We start from the raw sequence: 23,581 nt of genomic DNA, 5'->3' as shown, positions 1-23,581 counted from the left end.
CACCGAGCAGCGACACCGAGCACCGGGCACCGGGCACCGGACAGCGAGACCGAGCAGCGACACCGGCACCGAGCACCGGGCACCGGGCACCGGACAGCGAGACCGAGCAGCGACAGCGACACCGAGCACCGGGCACCGGCACCGAGCAGCGACAGCGGCACCGAGCAGCGACACCGAGCACCGGGCACCGGACAGCGAGACCGAGCAGCGACACCGGCACCGAGCAGCGACAGCGACACCGAGCACCGGGCACCGGCACCAAGCAGCGACACCGGCACCGGCACCGAGCACCGAGCACCGGACAGCGGCACCGAGCAGCGGCCCCGGCATCGGGCATCGGACACTAAGCACCGAGCAGCGACAGCGGCACCGGGACGGGCTCTCCGCTCTCACCAACCGAACACACCAAGGCACCCGCCGGAGCCCCCTTCACGAGGGCAGACCCCGCAGCGCCGTGCAGGCGGCAGCGCAGCTTTGCTGGGCCGGCTGGCGGTGCGTTAACGGCGTGTCTGCGCCCGCATCGGCACCGGTCAGGTTTGCACCCACCTGGAGATGTGCTGGTCTGTGTTATAGTAAAAGTAAATATACAGAGAAATAAGGAAAGGGGGGGGGGGGGGGGGGGGGGAAGAGGGGGAAAAAAGAATAGGGGGAAAAGAAGGAAAAAGAAGGGGGGGGGAATGGGGAAAAGAAAGGCGGGGGAAAAAAGGGAATACAAAGAAAGGAAAAAATAGAGAAAAGGAAAAAAGAAAAAGGAGAAAAGAAAAAGAGAAAAAAGAACAATATGAAGAAAATAAATTAAGAAGAAAGAAGAAAATATGAAAGAAAAAAGGAAGGAAAGAAAAGAGTACAGTCACACAAAGTCCACTTGTTGGGAAATATACCAAGTTTAAAATTTTTTACATAACTTTACATCAGGGGTTTTGTTCGCCTTTTCCCCAGGGGAAAGGAATTTTCTTTTCAAAGGACTGCTTCATCACTCAAGGCGTGATGAGCTTAACTTCTCAACAGACTGGGAGCAGCACAGAAGATACACAGAAGATAATGACCATTAACGACCATCAGCTCCCAACATCACCCCTGGCACGGTCACCGACACCTGGTCCAATGAATTTCTATGGGTTTTGACTGTATTGAGTGTCTGAAAAATCTAGTAAAGAGCCATGTGTCATGGAATGATTTTCTCTGCACACCCGGGCTATGTGTGGCTGAAATGATTTCTGTTGCACATCCTGGCCAGAACAACATCCTGGCCAGAATAAAGTAATGCCTTGATTCTCTAACACTAAAAATGTTGTTGGAGAGTTTTGTGTTTTCCCGCAGTTTTGGTAACACACTTTTTCTGATAACTGGGTAAAGAACCAGCAATATTCCATGAGCTCAGAGAGAAATAAAAGACAGCCAAATAACCTATAGGATTCTGATTCATTTATTGTATACATGACGAGTAAGACAGACAGTGTAAAATCACATGTATTATTTGTACTTTAAAAAATTACAATAAATTACTGAATAATTAGTAAAAGCAGTTTTACTAATGGCTGCTCTCCAGTGATACAGGACAGAGGAGGCAGAGAAATAAGAAATATGTACCAGCTGTGAATACAGACCAAAAATGTCACGAGGATGAATTAACACTGAGGAGCACACCAAGTAGTGTTAAATGGGAACATCCACATGTGTCCTTCCTACCTTTAGATCCCAAGTGCCAGTCAAAAGCTGGATCAAACCTTGCCTTCAGTGCGGGCTCTGTTCTGGCCGAGCAGCAGCATCTCTCGCCCTGCCCCTGCAAGGCCACTGCCTCTGTGCTGAGACAAGTTCATCTGTAGTAACAGCATTACTTCCTTGGAGAACACACCCTGCTACCAGAAGGGCAACTCATAGTTTCCTCTGGTTTTAATTGGTTTAGAAGAGCACACACAGTCTCCCAGTTTTTTGTTTCTAACTGGAATGAGCTCTGGTATTGAGGTTTCCCATAAGGGGCTGCTGGCAGAGCCACACTGCTCTAAATTCTTCCCCTTTAGGTACAAACGCCCTTGGATGTGCAAGTAGTTTCTAAGAGCATGTCCATTGCTAGACTCTCAAGAAAGGAGACTGAGCAGCAGCGGGTGACACAATGCTCCTGCACAACTTCCAGCCCCAAGCATTTGTGAGGGCTGACTGACCGGAGTATTCTTACGGGTCCTCCTAAAAACTGGACCCATCACTAGCTAGGAAAAACAGGGAATCAGCAATAAATAGTAAACATACTGACAGGGAAAGTCCAGCAGACCAGTGTGCCACTGCCCTGGAATGCTGAGGTTGATTCACTGACTTCTATTTTAGGAACTTACTCCCTCATTATAACCATCATGAGCCCACTGATTGACTCAGTATCATTTCTGCACTGAAGCCAAGGAGCTTGTGGCTTCCCAGACAAACTAAAACCAATGGTTTTCAAAGAAATAGAAAAGCAAATGCTAGAAAACCAGGTTTGCCTGAAAACTCCTGAATTCTGAAGGAGAAAGTAAGTGATCGTACACTATGAATATGCCAAATCACATGTGAAAGAAATCTGCAGGTCTGAGCAATGTCTGTGTTTAAGATCTTAGGGTGCTGGGAGCAGTGGGGCATGTTTGCTTTATATCTGCTGAGTCACAGAACATCTTACAAGAACGTACAAGATTATTTATAGGTCAGAGTCCTACAGCACTTGACTACACTGCAATAGCTCTCGGACTGGCAGCCAGAGGTGAGCATGGTTTCAAGCCAGGCTGCATCTGCTGTGCAAGTTACCCAGGAACCTACAGCAAACAAGGGCAGGCAAGGAGCAGTTACTGTCTGAAATAAAACTTCATTGAAATAAAAGATAGCAGAAGGCAGACATGCATAATTTATGGTGGTAATTCTATATGTCAGGGGCTATTAGGTTCTAATGGCTCTCAAGAATGTAAAACTAATTCTCTCAGCCAGAGCAGCCAATGAAACACCTACACAAAACAGTCACTGTCAGAAGCCCCATATCAATTGGATTCTATTGTAATTGTGTAGTTACTGGTCTCTGAATAAACAAAAAAACCCCAAACAGAAAATACCAAATCATCTTGCCATCTGCCACACTATCTTCCTGTTTTGTCTCCCAAAGACAACTCCTGCATTCTTGATTTCACCCTGACACAGAGGAAAGTTCATAGTCACTGGATGAACTGAACTGCCTCTCTACCTTCTTCTGATCCTTGATCTTTTGGAGAATGTTGACTTTTTTCTCAAAGTAGTTTACAAGGGCTGTTTCTGTCAGCATGGAGGCCAAGATCTGCTCGAAGGAGATGGACCAGTCAGTGTCAATGGTGCTGCCATACCTGGCAGCTGCACTGCTGCCTTCACAGCCAACCAGCACCGTGTCATCTGCGATGTCTTCGCACTGCAGGGAGCCTGTGCTGACCATGGAGTAGGAAGACATGGACATATCATCTTTGGTTTCATCATCTGATAGCAGCTGTAAAGGAGAGCCTTGTCCTTCCCCTGACCCATCTCCTAGAGTTTGGTTTTCCTGCTGTATTTTTTCAGGCAGAGCATCAATGCTGGCTTTGTCCTCATGGTCAGCTTGGGGTTGCTGCTCTACTGCTGAATTCTGACTCTGTTCAGATGTTGGTGACTCCTCTTCACTCACAGGATCTTGGGTATTGTTTGCTTTGCAGTCCTCAGACTTCCTTGTGGGCCTGTTGGAGAATTTCTTCCCAACTTCCCCAATCCTCAGAAGGAGACTGGCCACGGTGGCAATGGCATGGTACAGCTCCTGTTCCACAGGGTCCTCGCTGAACATGTTGTAAAGGGTCTTGCATAACTCTATGAACTGTTCCTTTAAAAGACAAAAACCAAATAATCATGTATCAGGCTGAAAAAGTTGTCAGTGGCAGATGAGGCAACAGGCACCATCTCAAATGACTCATTGCTTATTTGCCTCCCCACTAAGTTCAGAACAGTCTGACACAGGCAAACTCTCCCCTCTCTGTTGCAGCTAAATTGAGACACAGCTGGCAATTTAATGTGGTGGGTTTTCTGCTGACAGATGAACAGAGTAGTCACATATTCACTAATGCTAAGAAAACCTGAAGTTTTACATCTATTCTGCTACTCTTCTGTGGTCAGCTTCTAAGCATTTCTGAACTGGTTTAAGTAGCACCCATCAAGGAAATTAGAGACAGAAAAGATCACGCCAGTCATCTGACTCTCTCTTCTGTAACCACATTCTTCACTCTCCACCAAGCAGCTGTAACTCGAAGCAACACAAAACCAAAAAAACTGAACAAGTTTCTGTGACTGATGGCATATTTCAAACATCCTGCTCTGGAGGGAAAACACAGAGTGCAGTTCTTATAGGAAAAACTGGTCTGTGAGGCAGAGTGAATCCATTACATTTGACTGGTTGATAAAAAGCAATTTGTCCATATCCAGTGCACAACTCAACAGAAATGTGTGGAATTAGAGGTTCTAAAGCTCACCAGACCAGAACAGCAGGGAAAACTATGGGCAAGTACTGAACATGCTGGCACAGTGGCTGCACATACTGCAGAATTCCACTAAGCTGCCAGTGATCCAACTGGAAACCTTCATATTCCTTTCTTACCTGGCTCATTTTGGGGAGATCTTTAATTGTTTCTTTCTTGGATTCTTTTTCCTTGGCCCACATTCTTAGGTAGTATCTGTAGTCCTGTGGACTGGTACCCTTCTCCTCTGCAAGGCAAGAACAAGCCACTGGTCAGGTGGTTTATGGTTTCAGACTTTCAAAGTGAATGCTGAGCCAGCAAAAATCAGGCTTGAAGAAGGGGTTATTGACAGCCCACAAAAGCATCTACCAGGAAGGCTGCATTGTTTACTGCTGGCTTATCTGATCCAGCTCAGTAGAGCAAAAAATTAAACAGTGCTGCAGCAGCTTGACTTCTCACAAGTGAGCTGACAACTTACCCAACATGATTTACAAATGCTGTGATCTTGGTATGTAAAAGAGTCAGAGCAGTAAGGCATAAGGGATACTTATTTCCCAGCTCACCTCCTGCTTTACCTCTGTCCACAAGGGACACTTTGCAAGGTCTCTTTGATCAGCATAAGACAACGAACAAGTCATAATACGAGAGAGATGAGATTAGAATGTGGTCTATTGATGATGAAATTACCTTTTTCTGGACCATTCTCATTTCTCCTTCCTTTATCTTCTTGGGTTTCTAAAAATTATGGATTATAAAACAATTAATAGCTGATTTTCAGCAATAAAACACTCAAAGAACTTAAGACAACTCAATATACAAATTAAAATTATACAAGAGTACGTTTAATAGAAGTTACATCTCACACTCCCATATCATGGTTAGAGGAGTGAACAGAACGGGATGGAAACAAGAGGCTGATGGGATGAGATGAGATGGATAAAGAGCCACACTCAAAAAGTGGGTTGAAGAGCTGAGGTAGAGGGCAGAGGTCTTAAAAGAAAGCGTGAAAACACAGATATGAAAGATAGCAAAGCAATGTGATGGCTTAAAGACAAGATGTTCAGTCGTCCAAAGCAAGATAATGAATGGAAAAAACCCACACCACTGCTGAGCACATATGTGACTAATGCCTACACTCCTAATCATTCACTGCCTGAACTGACATTTTGGGAGCAATTTGCAGTCCAACTTCACAAACTTCACTTCTGGTTCCCTATATTGTCATTAGAGCAAATAGGAAGTCTTGGTTCAACTCAGACTGTTAAATCAGCCACCTACACCAAACTGCACAACTACCTCTTGTAGTACTGAGATTTTTTGGAGCATCATTGTATTCTGGTAAATGTTGAGCATGACTGACATACTTTGATCTCCTATCTGACAATCCCTAATGTTGTATTTTATGAAATGCAGTAAACTGGTCTACCAACAGTTCGGCAATTCAATGGCATGCATCCTTATTCCTTTAAAATGGAAGACTGTGGAGTAGGCACAGGAATCACCTATCCAGGCCAGAAAGCCTTGTACCCCCCCCCCACTCTTTTCTGAGCTTCTTTTTGACCACCAGTTTCTAGGATGAGATGAATTCCACTGAAAGAAGCCAGACAAAACCTATTTTGACCAAGGCTGAAACTCAACAGGCAGAATATACTGAAAGATATTTCATTACTTATAGCACTTTATTAATAGTGACAGTGTCATGAGAGAGAAGCAGCAGCAATAATTTCAGAGTATTTACATCAGCACACTGGGCTGGCAGGTGGTATCAGCACCATAGCCATGCTCAATGCATGCACATAATCCATGGACTGACCTTGAGACTCACAGTGCAGGCAGATATCCAGCTCTGAGACAAAAGGAGATACTTGAGCAGCAGAAAAAGGGGTTGAGGGGACAATATCCCAGATAAAACAGAAGAAAAGGTCAGACATAGACAGACACAGAGAAGAAAACAAAAACAAGAAGAGAGACAATGAGACTTGCGTGAAAAACCTAAATCATGGTGGGAGACAGGGGCTGGTGAAAGCACACTGCTCCTCCTCAGCAGTCTGTGCCCATGCTTCAGAGCATGCTGTATCCTGCATGGAATTGGCACCGAGGAGTTTTAGCTCCAAACTTCTTCCCCATCATGCAACAAAGACAGTGAACTCAAACACACTGGCAATCCTAACACACTGCCAGCACGAGACCATGCCTTGCACAAAATCACTGTTCAGAGCACATGGATCTATGCTGCAACTCCTGCCTAACTGAGAAGTAAAGGCAGCAGTGTTGCATTACCTTCTGTTGTCACATCCTCTGTGAAATAACTTGTGGCTTCCAAAGCAGACTCTGTCTCCTCTGGATTCAGAGCTGTATTCACACAGAAGCAAATGTTAAGATCTCTAAGCTAATTGAGCAGCAGTACAACCCACTTCATTAGCAAAACTCATGAGGCACCCCATGTCAATTGATGTCAGAGCAGCCCGTGTTCAATAGCAGCAGTACCCAGAAGCAGTCACTCACCAGGAGGCAGGTGCAGTTTGTAGAGTACTTTGAGTTTTTCAGTGAGGTCACCATGGTACATCCCACCTGGAAAGAAAAGAAAAAAGTTAAGAAAAATAGCACTTTAATGATAAAAAAATCACCCTCTGCTTACAGGTTCAAACCAGAATGAATTCCCATACAATGACTGCTCGAAGTCCTGTGCAGAATCAATAATGAAATCCACACCAAAAAGGTGTATTTTGTCCAGCTTGAGGCTTCCTGTCATCCTCCCCTCATGACAGTGAACACACCATTATCTCCTTTTAGTTCTCTTCTTGGAAAAGGACAGACACATTTTTTGCAGCACTCCATTTTCTCCAAAAACACCACTTACTCATTCCTGTCACGAACTCCTTGAAGTTGATGAGAGAATCCCTGTTCTCATCCAGGAGGCGGAAGAGCCGCCCTGCCAGCACAGGGGTATGTGCCCCACAGGCCCAGGGGGTGAGGCTGATGAACAGCTCCTTGAACTGCTCCATGTCTATGCGATACTGCTCCAGGTAGGGCAGGCTCTGGTCCCGGCGGGCAGCAGCTGCACGGTTATTCCCCCAGTAACAGCTCATCAGGTACTTGGCCTTTGGACAGAAAGGATTAACAGAGCAGATTATGCTGCACCACAGGAGTGCAGACTGTTACAGCTCAAGAATAGCACTGAGGGAGCAAAGAAGAGACATTTCAGGGAACACATTATCTGCCTTGCTATTCCTAGTGTTACTTCACTACAAAATAATAAGAAATGAAGGAAGAGACAGAGATTCCAGGAAAAACACAAAGAATAATTTAAAGTGAAAAATTCAAAACATGATTTCAGGTTTTAACAAAATGACATTCAGGCTTTATTGCAAAGGGAGCATGCCGGTTTTAGACCTAAGCCTCTCTTTCTGAGTCTACAGCAGAGCACAACTGAGTTTGGTAAATGACTTTGGTAAATGCACTTGGGTAATACCATTCTTTTAAAAATACATATGCTGACAAATAGAGGCAAAGCCCTTAAGTAATCTTGTCACAATTACAGATGAGGTCAATGGAAAACTTGAGAATAAAAACTGAGGTATAGTCAATCCTAGTTCCCCATTCTCAGTGCTATATGACATTCCTTTTCATTGGTTCCACAGTTTCTTTCTGAGTATTGTTCAACTACTGTGAATGTGGCTTGGCCACCTTTGGGGGAAAAAATTAAAAATAATTAATCAGATAGTAACAGGGCCAGTCCTACTGGCACCATGCGTAACAGAATGCCACATCAGTTTCTGATAGGTCACATTAAGAATTAAAGCAAAGTCATTGCTTCCCTTTCAACATACTTTGCTATTTGTATCACAAAGTTATTCCTCACTCTCAAGAAAGGCTTCTTACCTTGAACACTACATACAGCTCTTCTAGTTCTTCCATAGAGAAACCAATGTCACCAGACACAGCTCGGACCTGTAGTTACAGATAAAATAGAGTGAACAATTTGCTTCAAAAAGAAAAGTTAAATACAACTCAGTGAAAAATCTGTGTAACATAGAAGGGAAGAAAACAAGTGCAAGGAGATATGACACAGAATGGGAAGGAAAACATCACCATTCTAATACCCCTGGAAACCAATCAGGAAGGCAGTTTGCAGTCAAGCAGAAACTGCTAACGTTTTCAGTAGTTTACTGTGCTTATTTCCTGTTTGTGCAGACCTGACTGAGCAGACTGTGTTGCCCCTCCTCCTGTTTTTATCTTCAAAGGTTTGACTTGGGTGCATTAAAGAACAACAGTGAAATAAACACCCTGATGAGATTCTCCACCTAGGACACGGGAGATAACAGCAATAAATATGGACACATCCCTTTGGCCATGAACCCTTCAGTAAAATTCCCTAATGAACTCTCTAAATGGCAGTAAAATAATTATCTGCTAACAAGCTTTTCTCAAAGATTCCAGGCAAGCAGTAAAACAGACAGCACTAGGCAGGGGAGACTATGTCAAGGCCAACAGGTGTTTTTTCTCTCTCTCCATGCCAAAAACATCTCATTCAATCATTCTTTCAGTCACTTAAAACTTGGTCTGCTACAGCACGAAGTTTCTTGATGCTCACAGCAAAACACTTTCCATAAATCTGCCATTTGGTAGCTCATTCAGTCTGGGAGTCACATACCACACTCTTCTTGGCTGTATCCTCCAGAGACTGGATCACTTTCAGCCTTTGTTTGAAACGCATTTGTTCAATGTCATCTGCCTTCAGATTGCTAAATTTCTACAAGAAAGGAAGCAGATCAGGTCAACACCATCTCCTGAAGAGAGAACAACCAATCTTCAATTACGCATTCTTTAACAAGTGTAGTATCCCCTCAGAGATGACCTAATACCACCACTAGAAGCCTTTTACCAGCAGCAAGATGAGAAAAAACTTGAGCTCTATTCCCTATTCACTCCTGTCCTGCAAGAGAAATAATTCAGAGTTCATGAGAAATCTGACATCAGAGGTCTCTAGAGAAAAACTGAAAAAGGATCTGTCAGGACTGACAGAAATACAGGTCCCGTACTGTGGCAGAGATAAGAGAACAGACAGGTTGTCATTCCTTCCAGCCCTGTCTTTTTTTCCTCTAGGACCCCCATGAGATTCAGCCAGAAACACCATAGTCAAGTAGCTTTTCTATGGACTAGGTCAGACAAGTAATATGAATTTGGTGACACTCTTTTATAAAAAGAAACCAAGAACAAACAGAGATGGCAGATTTGAAGAAGCAAACAAAACACCCAGGAAAATGACAGCTGCCTGAGTGTGAACAGCCAGAAGGGGATGGGGTGAAAAACAGGAGATAAAGAGGGAAACGATTCCACACTTAGCAGAGAATAGCAGAGAAGAACTGCCAAACACCAGTTCTTCCACCTGTGTTCTCTCCATCATTCAGAAGCAAATTTCTTATGAGTTTGTGCTCAGTATGAATAATGAGGAACACCTCTATCAGTGCAGAGATATTTTAACAGCACTGGCACCTTTCTGGGGTCACCTTCCTATTACTATAATGTGGATCACAGAGCAGGATTCCCATTCATGTGAACTGGGATGCTTCCATGTTTCTGCAGAGAACTTCACAATTTTTACCCTGAATTTCCCTCCTTAACTCCCTAGCACTAACAATCCTCAAATAGAAATAACAAGAGACTTTTTTGACAAAGCAGGAAGAAATCTCTAGTCTGTAACTTTTTCCTCATTTGCAGTCTTCATTTTAGTCCCTCTGGTGTTAGGCAGACTCTTTGTAATCTGCAATAGCCAACAGTGTCAGGTTCTACTCATAGCAAGCAGGCAGAACAATGGCTTCAGCCTGCACTCCTTAAGCACCTCAAGCTATGAACATTGCTCAGAATTTAGCTGCACAAAGTATAAAATGGGATGTTAGTAGAGAAAAAAATCTCTTGGGCAAAAACCAAGCCAGAACTTTACCTCATATGAAGTTTTGATGAGTTCAAAGATGTCAATTTCAAGTGGGGGGTCATCTCCACTGGTCAACAGTGCGTGCAAGTGGGGAATAGGGGGAGAGACACTCTGTCTGTTAACTACGTTGTCCAAATATCTGTGGACAAAAATGAGAACAGATGCAAGATTCCAGGATTAGTGTCCAGGAAAAGAAGTAATATCCCATATGCATTACTCCCAACTTCTTTGTATCATTAATCTAAACAAGAAGAAGAATTTAGTTTTTCCCATCTAATCTGCAATGCTACCCTCAATGTAACCTGGAGTGAAATTGATTTTTATCCTATTTTGGGGGTATTTACTCTTTTAAAAAAGTGGGCTTCTAGTCATATGCTGAAGATCTTGCTACACATAAAAGAGATTCCCATTTCAAACAAGCAAATCTTACATTTACTAGACTTGGGAGATATCTGCTTGATAATGTTTTATGTTTCTAGAAGGTGATTTCTGCCAGAATCTATTCTAACTAGTAAAGCAGAATTATTATTATGTAAATTTCAAATAAACAACCTTTAAGAGTTCAAATTCAAACTGAGATGCAGGAATGCATTATGCTGCAAAACAGCCTCAGAAGTATGGGATTCCTCCATAGTTGAGCCAACAATTAATTTCAGCTGTTGCAGAAAGCAATAGCAAGCCTCTCTGGAGCTCAAGTTTCATCTTAGAGTGTTAACTGTGACCTGCTATTAGGTAGAAAGAGATGATGACTAAAAGGCCACTGTAACTACTCTGTTATAAATAAGAACAGTGAATGGTACCTGCCCAAAATAGTCATGGCTTCACCTTCATCACAGCACTGTATTAACTTCTCCATGTTGGCATCAAGTATGGCCAATGACACCTGCAGGATAAACTTGATTCCCTCATAGAAAAAACAGTCGACAATGACCACGGCACTCTCAAAGGGCATCACACTCAGGAAGAGAGTAAGAAACCAGGAAAGGGATATGGTGGAGATCACTCCCAGGTCCTGCATCTTTTCTGACAGCTGTGGAAGATACTCTCGTGTTAGTTCTTCAAAGATGCCTTGGTCCACTAATGCACCTGAAACAGACAAACAAAATAATGGTAGAACTCAAAATGGTGGTGTCATGGTACCAAGCTAAGCAATTATTAAACAAAACAGTGTGAGTTCACTGAATTTCATACAAGCCTCTGAACATCATAACTAAAATTAAGACATTAATTTTTTTCCCTGTTCTCAATAAAACCAATGAGACTATTCCTACATTGCAGAGCATGCAGACACAGAGCCTCTCAACACAGAATCTCTCATTAATTTGTGCATTTGCCCTGAATGGAGGGGTGGAGGATTACTGATACTATGGTATTTACACCAAACTATACTCAATTATACAAACCAACTTTAAAAGCCCATGAAGTGGTGCTTTCACTAACCTTTCCTCAGAGGCTGTTCCAAAGATTTAACACATCATTCAGATGCCTTCAGATGGGGAAAACTAAAACACAGTAATTTTCTGCTAGATATGCCTCCTTACTGCCAATGATCCCTCCTGATACCCATTTTTAGTGACTTCATCTTCCCTGTTACTACAAGGTAGTACCTACTACCTTGGAGGCCTGTAGTGTCTCTTCCTATGTCTCCATCACACCCCTGCCACCTTAAAAGGAACAGAGGTGTGCTTCATTATCTTCAAAACCCATCACATTTAATTCATTCTGAACAACAAAATGTTCCTGGGAGATGCTGGTGCAACCATAGCTGAAACTCCAGGCTGCAGCAGGAATCTGACAAGGACTCACCCACTACTCTTGTGTTGTAGTAATCTGGCAACATCCGCTCGCACAAAGCCACCAGGAGCCAGAAAGCCTCTTCCTCATTGCAGTACAGCAACAGCACCGAGGTGACAATGTTCATGGCCTGGGAGCCAGCACAGCAAACAAACAGGTACAGGGGAAAAACATGGAGGTCTTCATGAAAGCTCTCCTATTACAGACCAGCTAAACTTAAAAGCATGAGTACAGCAAACTGTCACTAAGAGTCATATCTATTTCCAGCTTCTACTGGTATCTGAGTCAATAGATGACCTTAAGCCAATTTTTCTTCCTGTTTTCAGTTCCTCTGTTCATGAGGCAGCAAATAATTTGATGATCTTGTGTCACGCACTTTCAGTAAACAACATGAACAAGAATAATTTCCAAAGTCTTCACAAAAATCTTTGTAAGAATTTGGTCATAACAGAACAACATTACAAGAACCTGTAACACCATAGCAATACACAAAATGAACCTGAAATTCCATCAAGTTGTTTCACAAACCAGCAAATGGCTTCATTTTCAATATACTGTCCACGTGCAACATCACTTTGATTTAATTGCTCCTTTTAATGAAACCAGATGTTTTTGCTGAACTATGTAAAAGCTCTGGCAGGAAAACTATTAAAGACACTGACATTACATCTAACAGCAATGTGAAAAGTCTATTTAAATACTGTGTTCAAAGGATATTTAAGAGATGATGCAGCATAACTTCTTTCCTACTTTCTCACCACTACATAGACAGCATGAAGAAAAAGCTTGAAACTGAACAAAAAACTGCAGAAAAAGTCCAAGTCAATCATGGCTACTGTGTAGGAGTAACAAGCCTAAGACTTCTTTCCTACCTGACAGTACCCAATTGTTGGATTTCTGAATGCATAAGCTGTTAAGACTCTCCGGAGGGCAGCAATTCCCAACTCATTTTGGAAGGCAGGATGTTCTGGCATAGAGCGGTGCAGATCTCTCTCAATTTCCTCTGTAGCGAGATTGTACCTTCCCATTGACTTTTCTACAAGATCTGTGTAGTAACCAGGATGAGTCACCATTTCATTCCAAGCCCCTGAAATGACAAACATTGCTTTACCTCTGGTGCTTGGAAATACAGATTCCCAGTTTCAGAGATGAGGGAGACTAGAAGCACTGCATGAACTCATGAACTACAAATAGATGTGAAAATATAGGAACAAATGCATTGTTAAATGTTAGAGTCTAGGTTCCAACACTGAAACAGAGACAAAAGAAGACAAACAGCTAGTAGGATAATAAAGAAAGTCACCACAAAGTACTATTCAGATGGAATTAACTTGTCATAAATTTCTTCTGAAATGAGCAAAGATTCTTACCTTTTCCTTTGAGATGCGAAGAAAGATTATTCCTGCTGCCAAAATATGCAGCACAACATCCTACCTGAGAAAAGGAGCCACAGCTCTCCACGGAGATTCTCTGGGATTCCTTTCTGTACCAGCTCCCTCGTCTTGGCAGTGCGGTACATACACATCCCTCGCCCATATTCAAAGAAATGAATGTTCCAAGACTCTTCCTTCATCTTCTCCTTTGCCTTCAAAGGAACAAATATGGCTATTTTAGGGGAATATTTCATTTTTATGTTTGTAGGACAGGTGATTTCTGGATATACTCAGGCCTGCACTTCACAAGACAAAATATTGTGACATTTAAAGCCTCTCTTCTTTCTGCTAAAGCAAAGAGTGTATATACTAATCTATCCTGTTCTGAATCAGTTATGACCTTGCTTAAAGTCAAGTTTTTACAACTACACCTTGCAAATCTCCACATAAATGCAAGCAGAATCATGGATCATGATGAGTAACTAACAAGCAGAGATACCAGTTCCCTGCTTTCTTGCTCTGAAGAAAACTTGTTCTTTAAAGTCATGAATTCACATCCCAGAACACTGGTAACACTCATTTCTCAGCCTCTGGTCAAGTATCTCAGGTATGTCAGTACAGAGTAAGCCGACAGTCAAGTTACCTCTATGCAGCACTATCACTGTGACACACACAGCAGTGATACTGAGCAGGGATAAAATACATTTCCATTCTAGAGCAGGCCAGGAAATCAGCAACCTACTGCAAGCTATTTAAAGTAACTTGTTTTACATAAAAATATTATTTACCCCTTTGGGTCCAGAGAGCTCCTCAGCATCCCTCCTGAAGAGTTTGAGCAGTCCCTGAGAGGCTGTTGGCACTTGCCCAGCACAGAAGCTGACAGGTCGATGGCTGAGAGCAGACGTGGGGCTGACGGCCAGGGGGCTGCTGGAAGGCAGCTCTGGAACCTCCTGGACAAGAGAACAGAAAATGTCTGAACTCAGGCTCCCTCCTCTGCTCATGGCCTAACAGAGACAGCACTGGCTGGTGACGTACGGAGCACTGCTCTGAAAAGCTGATAAAAGTTCCTCCCAGCTATTTCCTTAGTACCTCACTGCTGGGATCAGCCACATTCCACTTCCATTCCCTGTCGATGCTGCAGGGTTTCTTGGATGGAGTTCTCTGCAGGAAGTCAGAGATCCTCTGTACCAAGAAATCCCGGTCCTTCAGATTGGCGAAGAAGAAGGTCATTTTACTTTTAGTGCTGATGGACAGAGGGCTGGGCAAGACACTGGAACTATCTGCTTTCTCAACTATTGTCACCTAGAACACAAAGACAAGGGCCATTCGGATCTAGCATGTTCTCCATTACCCATAAAGCACAGCACAAAAGACAGAAGGACACAAAAGAGAAGAGAGGCCTGTAGTCTTAACATATAGCTAAGAAATCCCCACCTCCCTGAGAGGAATGATGAGATGACAGGCCTCCTCTGCCCTGCTGGCAAAACAGATGTAATTGTTGGAAACAAACATCTGGCCAGGAATATGCATCTTGTTGAATGGTGTCCACAAGGTACAATCTGTATGTCCATCCAGGCATTCATCCTTGGGCAACCGGAAAGTGGCACGGTAGCACTCATTTTTGGCTCGAGCATCCAGGTCTCTGGAGAAAAGTAAAGGGTAGTAACCTGAAGCTTTCTTACTCACTGGAAAAACCCACTCAAACACTAATGTCAAATGTACATTCCAATCACAACCTTCAGACTGTGCTGTGTATTCTTAGTATTCCTTTCTCTAACTGAGATGCCACCCCTCCTCTGACTCCACTTTCAGCCTTCAGACATGCCTCCCTGACAAGGTATGTCCTGCAATACAAGATAAAATATGCAAGTGCATCTGCAAAACTGAAATGTTACATCAGATCCTGAAACTGCAGAGAACAGTCCCCAGTGGGAGGATTTATTACAATACAAATCTCTTTCTTTTTATAAATCTTTAACTTCAGACAAAGGGGCTGGTGTAATTTTCTTCCTTCACCTTTTTTTTTTACATATGAACTTCAGCAGTTTCTAAAAAAGTCCTTCTGACAGTGCCTAGCCACACATGAGAAACACACGAGGGTGTGTGTGAGAATTCAGCTCCAATTTGGGATGGGGGAAAAAGAGAGAACAAGCAGAGGGCTAATGACCGAAATAAGTGATGCAGCCCCTAGAGTGAGAACACCCCAGCAGCACCTGGGAGCTACAAAATAATGCAGATTTATTTTTACAATCCCCTGTTATCTATCCTCTTTTCTCACTGTTATCTATCCTCTTTTCTCACTGCTGGGAACATATATGTACCTTTTTAATGCAGAGATGTTCTTAAGAGGCCTCCTGGGCTTCGGGAGAGACTTGTCCTGTAGGAAGCTCTCGTTATCCAGTAGCTGCCGCATCGCAATGTTGGCCAACTGCTCCATCAGCTTGAAAGTCTCATTGATGTTGAGAAACATGGAAAAGTAGAGTTCACTGTCCCTTGTGCTTACTTTAATGCACTCAGGGAACAGCAGTGTAGCATTTTTTTCTAGCTGGGTTACATCCACCCACTGGATCACCAGTGTAACTGAGAAAAAGAATTAAAAAAATACTATTAATACAATTGAGGCAAAACAACAACCAAACAGAAATGAAGGTCAAGCAGCCTGTGAGTTCTCAGTGGAGCAGGATTTTCTCCCCCTCTTACACATGGACAGTTCTTTTCTTCACAATTTTACTGGGTTCTCCAAAAATACTTGGAAATAACCTGTGGGATTAACTAGACTAGAAATAATGCAGTTCCAAAAGGAGTATCTCCCATCCAATAAGTGCTTTCAACTACAATTACTGAAGTTTTCATTCTTTCTTTCCAGCAAATTAGCTTTGGACTCGGGAGTTCAAGCTCTGTAAATACTAGGCCCTGACAGGTGTCCCAGATAAAACTCATCAAGGTAAAAATACTGTTTGGTTCTCTAATTCAGTCAGTCTAAAATTTGTAAAAAGTAATCCACAGTTTGAGTAAAACAGATGTACAACTTGAGAAATGTTTTAAAAAATGACTTGGGCATTCAGTCTAAACAGCACTGAGTTGCCTGTGAGAGCAAGAACTGATTTATGTGCTGAGCCAGGCAGAGCTCAAGGATTCCTAAAAGGAAAAAAACCTGTCAGCTTAAAAATGAGTTCACACAAAAGATCAACTGCATCAAAAAGATCATGGGAAATGACAGAAACACAACTTGCAGGCTCATAACTCACCCTCTTTGCCCAGCAGGAAAGAGTAGAAACAGAGGTGGTTGACGGTGAGGTACAGCCAGCCCTGCCTGGGGACACGTCCCTTCCAGTAGCTGCAGGAATAGTAATTGACCAACTTCTCCACCTCAGGCATCCCAAACTGCTTCCGCATCTTTAGTTCAGCCTCTTTGAATTTACCTGGATCCTCTTCACTTTGGGGCTGCTCATTCTTGTTCTCCTCAGCAATAATGCCCTGAAAGGACAAGGGAGGAGAGAGGAGAAATGGAAGTGAATGTGTCTGCCGACAGAAATAATGTACAAAGCAAAGGGTCACAGCAGCGATCCAGAAGGCACAAAGGAACAGGACACAGCACTTATCAGTCCTCCTGTCATGTCAGAAACGGCAAAGACATGCAGAAAGGGCAAGCCAGATACTGTGGGAGTCTGGGATCCACTCCTGAACACATGCCACAAGCACTCATATTTAATGTTTGACTGAGTTCCTCATGGCTGGCTTGGAACACTTGGAACACCCTGCCGGAGAACTGAAGTATCTTCTCACTTGCACACATGCTTCTTCAACAGGAAGAAGATCATCTGCTAGGAAGGGCAAAACTCTGCAATCTGTCAGATCTTGACTGGCCAGAAGGAAAAACAAATGACCACAATCTCTCTCATGCACAGACACACAGAAGATAGAATCTGACAGGAGAGCTGAAACAGATGCAACTTCTGCAGTTCAATAAAGAACTGTATTTATAAGTTTCTGCTCTGGAGGATTTGTGGGCTGGGAATCTGAAGTGTGTTAACTGCACAACCAGCAGACACCAGAGTCCAAAGCCAGTGGAAGTTGGGGTGCAGTTCCTTTACAACCTGGGTGCCTTTCAGACCACTGGCAGGGCAAATACATTGCTTGCAAACTAGAATTCTCTCTCCTCCATTTGTTGCTAGATGAACCCTTGTTAAACATTCTCCCTGCATCAAAGGCATAATTGGCATGGATTTTAAAGAGGTATTATATTTTGATTAGTAGGAACATCCTAAGCAGGCCGTTCCTTGAGATCTACTGCTCATAACCCTTCCCCTTCAAATATATTTGTTCAGTGTTCTGACTGTGACCTCATGTTGACAATGGTGTATGCATTCCATGACATTTCATACCTATGTATGACCGAAAAGGGTAAAAAATTCTTATAACCATCTCCCCATCCTTTCTCAGGACCTGGAAGCTCCTCAGGGAAACATGTCACTTACATGTATCTTGCCCTTGACAAAGGTGGTGATGTCTTCTTCATTGTCAAAGATGGACAGAGTCTGCAGTAAGTTATTCTCCAGCCATTCCCAATGCTTTGTGATCTCTTTACGAGATGATCCTAGTTGAAGGGAAGAAAGACAATGGCAAGAGCAAAGAAAGAAAAATTAGAACAACGCCTTTTTTCCTCCAAGTTCACGGGAAACTAATAATTACTGAACAGTGATTAGGATTAATCACACACACCAAGTGTGTACATGTCAAGGATATTTTAGGTATACCAGCATTATGTTTCTAATAAAATGTCCCCACCGTCACCAAGGATAATCAGCACACGACCAACAGATCAGCCTGTTTGCCAATGCACACCAAACACAGCCTTTTTCCCAGACAAAAAGCATTCCTATGTTCCAGTCAAGAATCATTCTTTTAATTACTGGCATTCAGAAACAAAGATAATGAACTACCAGAAGAACCTTAAAATTTCAGAACAACTGGACTTTTTACACCTACAAAGAGGTTCCATTTCCCAGGGGCAATGGTCAGCAGGGAGCACACAACAAAATATTTATGTCAAAAAGTTCTCTGCTTTCTTAAGTAAAAAATTCTCAGCAAACTTTCTATCTAATGGTTAGTTGTCTTTAACCACACATCTACAACAGTTCACAAAGGATAAGCTCCATTCTGTAACCAATTTAAATAACTTTTCTTTAGAAAGTTGCCTTAATTTCCATTAATTATTTCAAGTATTTGTCTTTTTTTCCTCTCTGTTGATACCTATCACAATACTGTAGTCAGAAAAAAAAAAAGCAGAGATAAAAAAAAATCAGTTTTTTTAACATGATAAGAAACATTGTTAAATGCAGATTAAAAGAAATATTTTTAAATGCAAGTCAGACATTTTTAAGTTTCTCTTTGCCATATTTCAGTAAATTTACCTTCTAGTTTCATACTTATGCAGTGGGATATATAAAAATATCATGCCTGTCACTACTCAGTTTCTCTATGAGTACATTTTACCACTGTGTGGTTAATGACGGAAAAGAAGAAAAACAAATGACACAAACAGTTCCCTGGGAGGCAGCTTCAATCATGAAATCATCTTCACATATTTGTAGTTGGACACCAAACCATAAAAACCCAATGCTAGCTAATCTGAGAATAAAACTTAGAAGCAAATAAGCTGTCCTGTCTGAAAGAACTGCAGGGATATGAATTTGGGTTTGTGTGTACAGCCCAACGTGCACGACAACAAAAGTTCGTTCTGTTGCCTCTGCATATAAATTTACTTGACATCTACCACAGCATCTGACAATGTTTCTAAAGCACAAATGATTTTGAGTAATACAAAATAGTTTATTTTAAGGGCACAAAATTATCAATTATAGGATGCTTTGATTATGAAAAAAACCCCACAGGTTCAGCAACAACAGCAGTGGAATAAAGTCTGTGTCCTGTTTTGTTTCATAAGCTGCCAACTCTTACCAAGTGACAGCAGACAAATTGCTAAAATAAGCCTGGCCTCAATAACTGACATCTTTGTAAGAACAACATTAGAATGACATACATGAAGGAATAAAAGTTTGCAATTCCTACAAGGAGGGTTATAAAAACAAAGCGCTGAAGAGCTGAAGCTGCATGTGTGGCCAGATTGCTGCCCACTAGTATTTACACACAGCGAATTGTAAATAAAATATTTCCATTTTTCAACTAGAGAGCAGTATACATTTTATAACTTTAAAGGAATATCAGTACTCTGACAGCAGAATGAGAACCAGATATGATAAAAAAATACTTTGGATGAAGACAACATATTTACTCCAGTAGAATAATTTATCAAACTCCATTTGGGTGTTACCCAGCCTCACTTTTACATGCTGCATTGCTTAAAAGTAACTGAGATACAGTGGGTATCAACTAAAACACTCGTGAAATTGAACAAAAGTAACCTTTTGAGTGTCAAGATACCATAAAATTACAGATCTGCACTAAATAGTCTCCTTTTTTCTGTGCAGCTCCTGACCTGCCATTTTGTTTACTGTCTTTCTTAATTCTCTGCCTCCACCCTCCTCAAAAGGGAACCTGAGTTTCTGTGAAACACAGCAACAGCTAAACCTCTCCTCTGCAGAATTTAAGTAGCTCTGCAAGGGAGAATATTGTATTGGTTGCCTGGGGAGAAGGTGGGAACAGGAAAAACAAGACATCAGCCTCTGTGGGCTTAGCAAATGATTCCTTCATGGTCAGATTTTATGTCTCCCCCACAAAGTGAGAAGTGAAGATTCTTATTATAAACAAAGTTGGTCTAACAAATATGTCTGGAGATATTTCCTCTTTAGCAAGTATTAGGACCTAAAACTTTAATCAAAGTTCACCAACAGGCATCAGACGGTTGCATTATGATATTCTAAAACAGCAGTTACATTTCTCAAGTAAAAGAGGCCAAGGATCCTTGATGTTAAAAAAAATACTATTCTAATACATTTTACAGATCTATATACACATCTATTCCAAGCCAGAAATAACAGAAAAAACATAAACTGGACCAAGACAGTAAAGAGGCTCCCCAAAGAACCTCTGGTACCTTGAACAATGTTACATGTTCCCATCTTGTGCCATGCTCCTGGTAAGTAGGAGCACAACACTCATCATCCCACCAAAACCAGCACGTTTATTCCCTGCACAATCTCACTACAACCTTGCAAACACAAGGTATATCTTGGAAGAAAGAAAATTCCTAACATCTGCAGAAACAGAACCTTTTGCAGAGCTTCAAGTTCCTCAATTACAGTTTAAACAACACTGACTTGTCATTCCTGGAATCTTCCACTACACCATCAGAAGCTCTCGCAAGATTCCTGAGCAGTCACAGGATACTCCTATGTGGGATAACTGGTCATCTGAACCATGAGAACAACTCCAATCTAGTCCCCAACAAGAGTCACATACCACAGGCCACTGCCCAGTACACTTGAGAGTCCTGAGTCTGGTGCAGAATCCGGTATGGGGCAACTCTGGCACTGGAATCCAAAACCACGTCCAGTGTTCCCACAAGGAGACCTAGGAAGCACAGAGAGAGAAATTACAGCAATGTAATACCAAAATAAAGAACTGGGTTAAGCAAAAGCACGGGATCATCACTGCAGATGCTGATATTCACAGTCTGTGAACAGCTGTGACAGAAGTGCTGTGGCACTCGATTGAGAAAATGAAGATACTGCAGGTAAATTACCTAAAAACCAACTGCAGCCTGTCCTACTGGCAATGGACAAAGTTTAGATGGCAATTAAATGCTTATGAAGCCTCATTATAATCCTCAGCCTTCCTAGGAGAGTTTTCTGATGGAAGTGAAACTTATTTTCCTCTGCGGGGTTTCTGTTGCTAATAGTGATTTTTAAGCCTACCAAACTAAAAGACACAAGAGTTTTCAACACTGTATCTTTCAGCATCACTAATGCCAACAGCAGATAAGATAACTTGTCCAAATGGAATCAAGTAGATCTAGAAAAACTGGTGCTCACAGGTCTCAGGGTTGTTTCCAGAAGTACTTTGATTAAACAAAGATGTCAGCAACTCAAAATTTGGCAATACAGAAGCAAAAAAACCCTGTATATATGTTAAAGAAGAAAGGAGACATTTCCAGAGTAAATGCAGATGGACCAGACTTTGCAAAACAAATCCATTTACTTCAATTAAGTTTTTATTTCAATTAGATAAAACAAATATCTAAGATGATACTTTGCTGTGTTATTCTAGACAATGCACTATGAGCATCTTTAATGCAAATTAATTTTGCAACACACTCAAGGTTAAAAGTTCTCTAGTATTAGAACTTGGGGAGGGAGCATGGTTGCTCCTTGGGCTCTGTCTTTGTGGGGGGTCCGGTCTCAACTCCCAGCTCTCATGGTTTGGGTAAGCCTGTGCCAACTGTACTCATCCCTATCTGATCCTTTATCAAGAAACGTGCCACTTCCACTCCCTTATCTCTCTTGGCTATCCATGTAGCAATTAGCAAATTAAGAATATACCACTGAGTGTCCTTCCACTGAAACATTATCCACAGCAAGCCCATGTGACAAACCTTAACCAAACAACTATGTATCCAGCACAGCAGGATCTGTTTGGGCTCTGGGTTTCTTGTGTAGTTTTAGGCAAGATAAGGATTAAAAGTTATTTTTGAATCCTTCCTATGACAATACTGAACGTGTCAAATATTGACACACAGACCGGTAATGAGATGTTTAAAGAACTTGAGCCTGACAGCAACTTAAACACTCTTCCAGCTCAGCTGAACATCCCACTCTAACTCTGAGATGTCACTGTGCACCTGAACAGTTCCTTAAGGACACGTGGCTTTTCCAGGAGCTCTGAAGAAGACTCTCACTGAGCCACACTAGCTCAAAAAATAAACACAGCTCAAAGCTTCAACCCATCGGGAACACATCAGTTTAAATGTTCCGAGAATAGCACCATGCATCATTTCTTCTTGGAAAAAAATGGAAAATTGTAGAAAGAAGTGCAGGCCTATATGCAAAACTGCACAAGTTATGTGACATCAAACAGAGCAGTTCAAAATAATTTTGAGCACTGTGAAAAGATGAATTATGTTGACGATGTTTATCAGATGCGCCGTTTCTGTAATTAGTTTGTCTAACAGGGCTAATACATGACACTGGCTGGGTGTAATTCACAAAAGTAAAATGCATATTTTTGTAATTCACATAATTGAAAGCATTCTGCACATAAATGGGGTTTTTAAAAGTGAGGGGATTTGTTGTTGTTGTTGTTAACATTGTGCTTTGGTGACAGTCATGTTATTTTAGCAGTTTATGTCACAAACACGGTTGTCCCCCACACACAGGGGTATCCACTGGGCTGGACCCACACAGCTTCACCCCCAGCCCATGCACAGCACAACTTCCATACTGCTACTAAATATAAACCACGTCTTATTGTCATCCTCTACATCTTGAAGAAGCACATACACACACAAAAATATGCAAATAAACCACCTTAATAATTCAAGGCAACGCGAGCAGGGCTGAGAAGCCATTTTTGACAGGGGAAGAAGACGGTCCCAGGCACCCCGTCAGTTATGCGGGCTCCCCGGCAGCAGCTCCGCGGGCCTGACCGCTGACAGCCCCGGCTCAGCCCCGGCTCAGCCCCGGCCGGGGGCGGACACAGGCCCCGGGCGGACACAGCGGCCGAGGGGCTCCGGGGTCACACACAGCGAAGAGACGGGCGGAACGCGCCTCTCTCCCCCCGCCGGGCCCTCCCAGCCCCCCGCCCCGCGCTCACGGATCCCGGGCCGGGCCGGAGCCTCCCCGCGGCCCCGCCGCGCCTCACCCGTGAGGCCGCCCCCTTTGCCGTGTCCCCGCCGGCGCTGGAGCAGGAAGAAGGGGTTGGCGCGCTCGGTGACCCACAGCGCGCCGGCCAGCAGCACCTCCTCGGGGCCCAGCCACATCGCGGCGGGGCTGCGGAGCGGCGCGGAGCAGAGCGGCCCGCGGGGCTGGGCCGGCCCGGCCGGGGCGGGAGCGGCGCGG

The 23,581-nt window shown here is 42.9% G+C and overlaps 1 protein-coding gene across 3 annotated transcripts; it reads right to left on the bottom strand.

Moving 5' to 3' along the window:
• Nucleotides 1-1,394: 1,394 nt before the first annotated feature.
• TBC1D9B (TBC1 domain family member 9B) lies at nucleotides 1,395-23,567 on the bottom strand. 3 transcript variants are annotated; one of them, XM_069028559.1, is made up of 22 exons: nucleotides 23,385-23,567; nucleotides 20,988-21,098; nucleotides 18,044-18,162; nucleotides 16,814-17,042; nucleotides 15,887-16,145; nucleotides 15,000-15,207; nucleotides 14,655-14,867; nucleotides 14,354-14,515; nucleotides 13,627-13,777; nucleotides 13,065-13,279; nucleotides 12,205-12,322; nucleotides 11,199-11,484; nucleotides 10,408-10,537; nucleotides 9,118-9,216; nucleotides 8,346-8,414; nucleotides 7,324-7,564; nucleotides 6,969-7,034; nucleotides 6,744-6,815; nucleotides 6,277-6,327; nucleotides 5,151-5,198; nucleotides 4,604-4,710; nucleotides 1,395-3,835 (listed from the first exon to the last, which is right to left on the bottom strand). In XM_069028559.1, exons 1-22 carry the CDS (start codon nucleotides 23,500-23,502, stop codon nucleotides 3,143-3,145), a joined length of 3,765 nt encoding a protein of 1,254 aa, XP_068884660.1. In that variant the 5' UTR covers nucleotides 23,503-23,567; the 3' UTR covers nucleotides 1,395-3,142. The 3 variants fall into 3 exon arrangements, with proteins under 3 accessions (XP_068884660.1, XP_068884661.1, XP_068884662.1); XM_069028560.1 differs by having other exon boundaries at nucleotides 6,277-6,309; XM_069028561.1 differs by lacking the exon at nucleotides 6,277-6,327 and having other exon boundaries at nucleotides 1,396-3,835.
• Nucleotides 23,568-23,581: the final 14 nt, after the last annotated feature.

Source organism: Aphelocoma coerulescens, chromosome 13, assembly GCF_041296385.1.
Source record: "Aphelocoma coerulescens isolate FSJ_1873_10779 chromosome 13, UR_Acoe_1.0, whole genome shotgun sequence".
NCBI lineage: Eukaryota > Metazoa > Chordata > Aves > Passeriformes > Corvidae > Aphelocoma > Aphelocoma coerulescens.
This window is presented reverse-complemented; position numbering and strand designations above follow the sequence as displayed.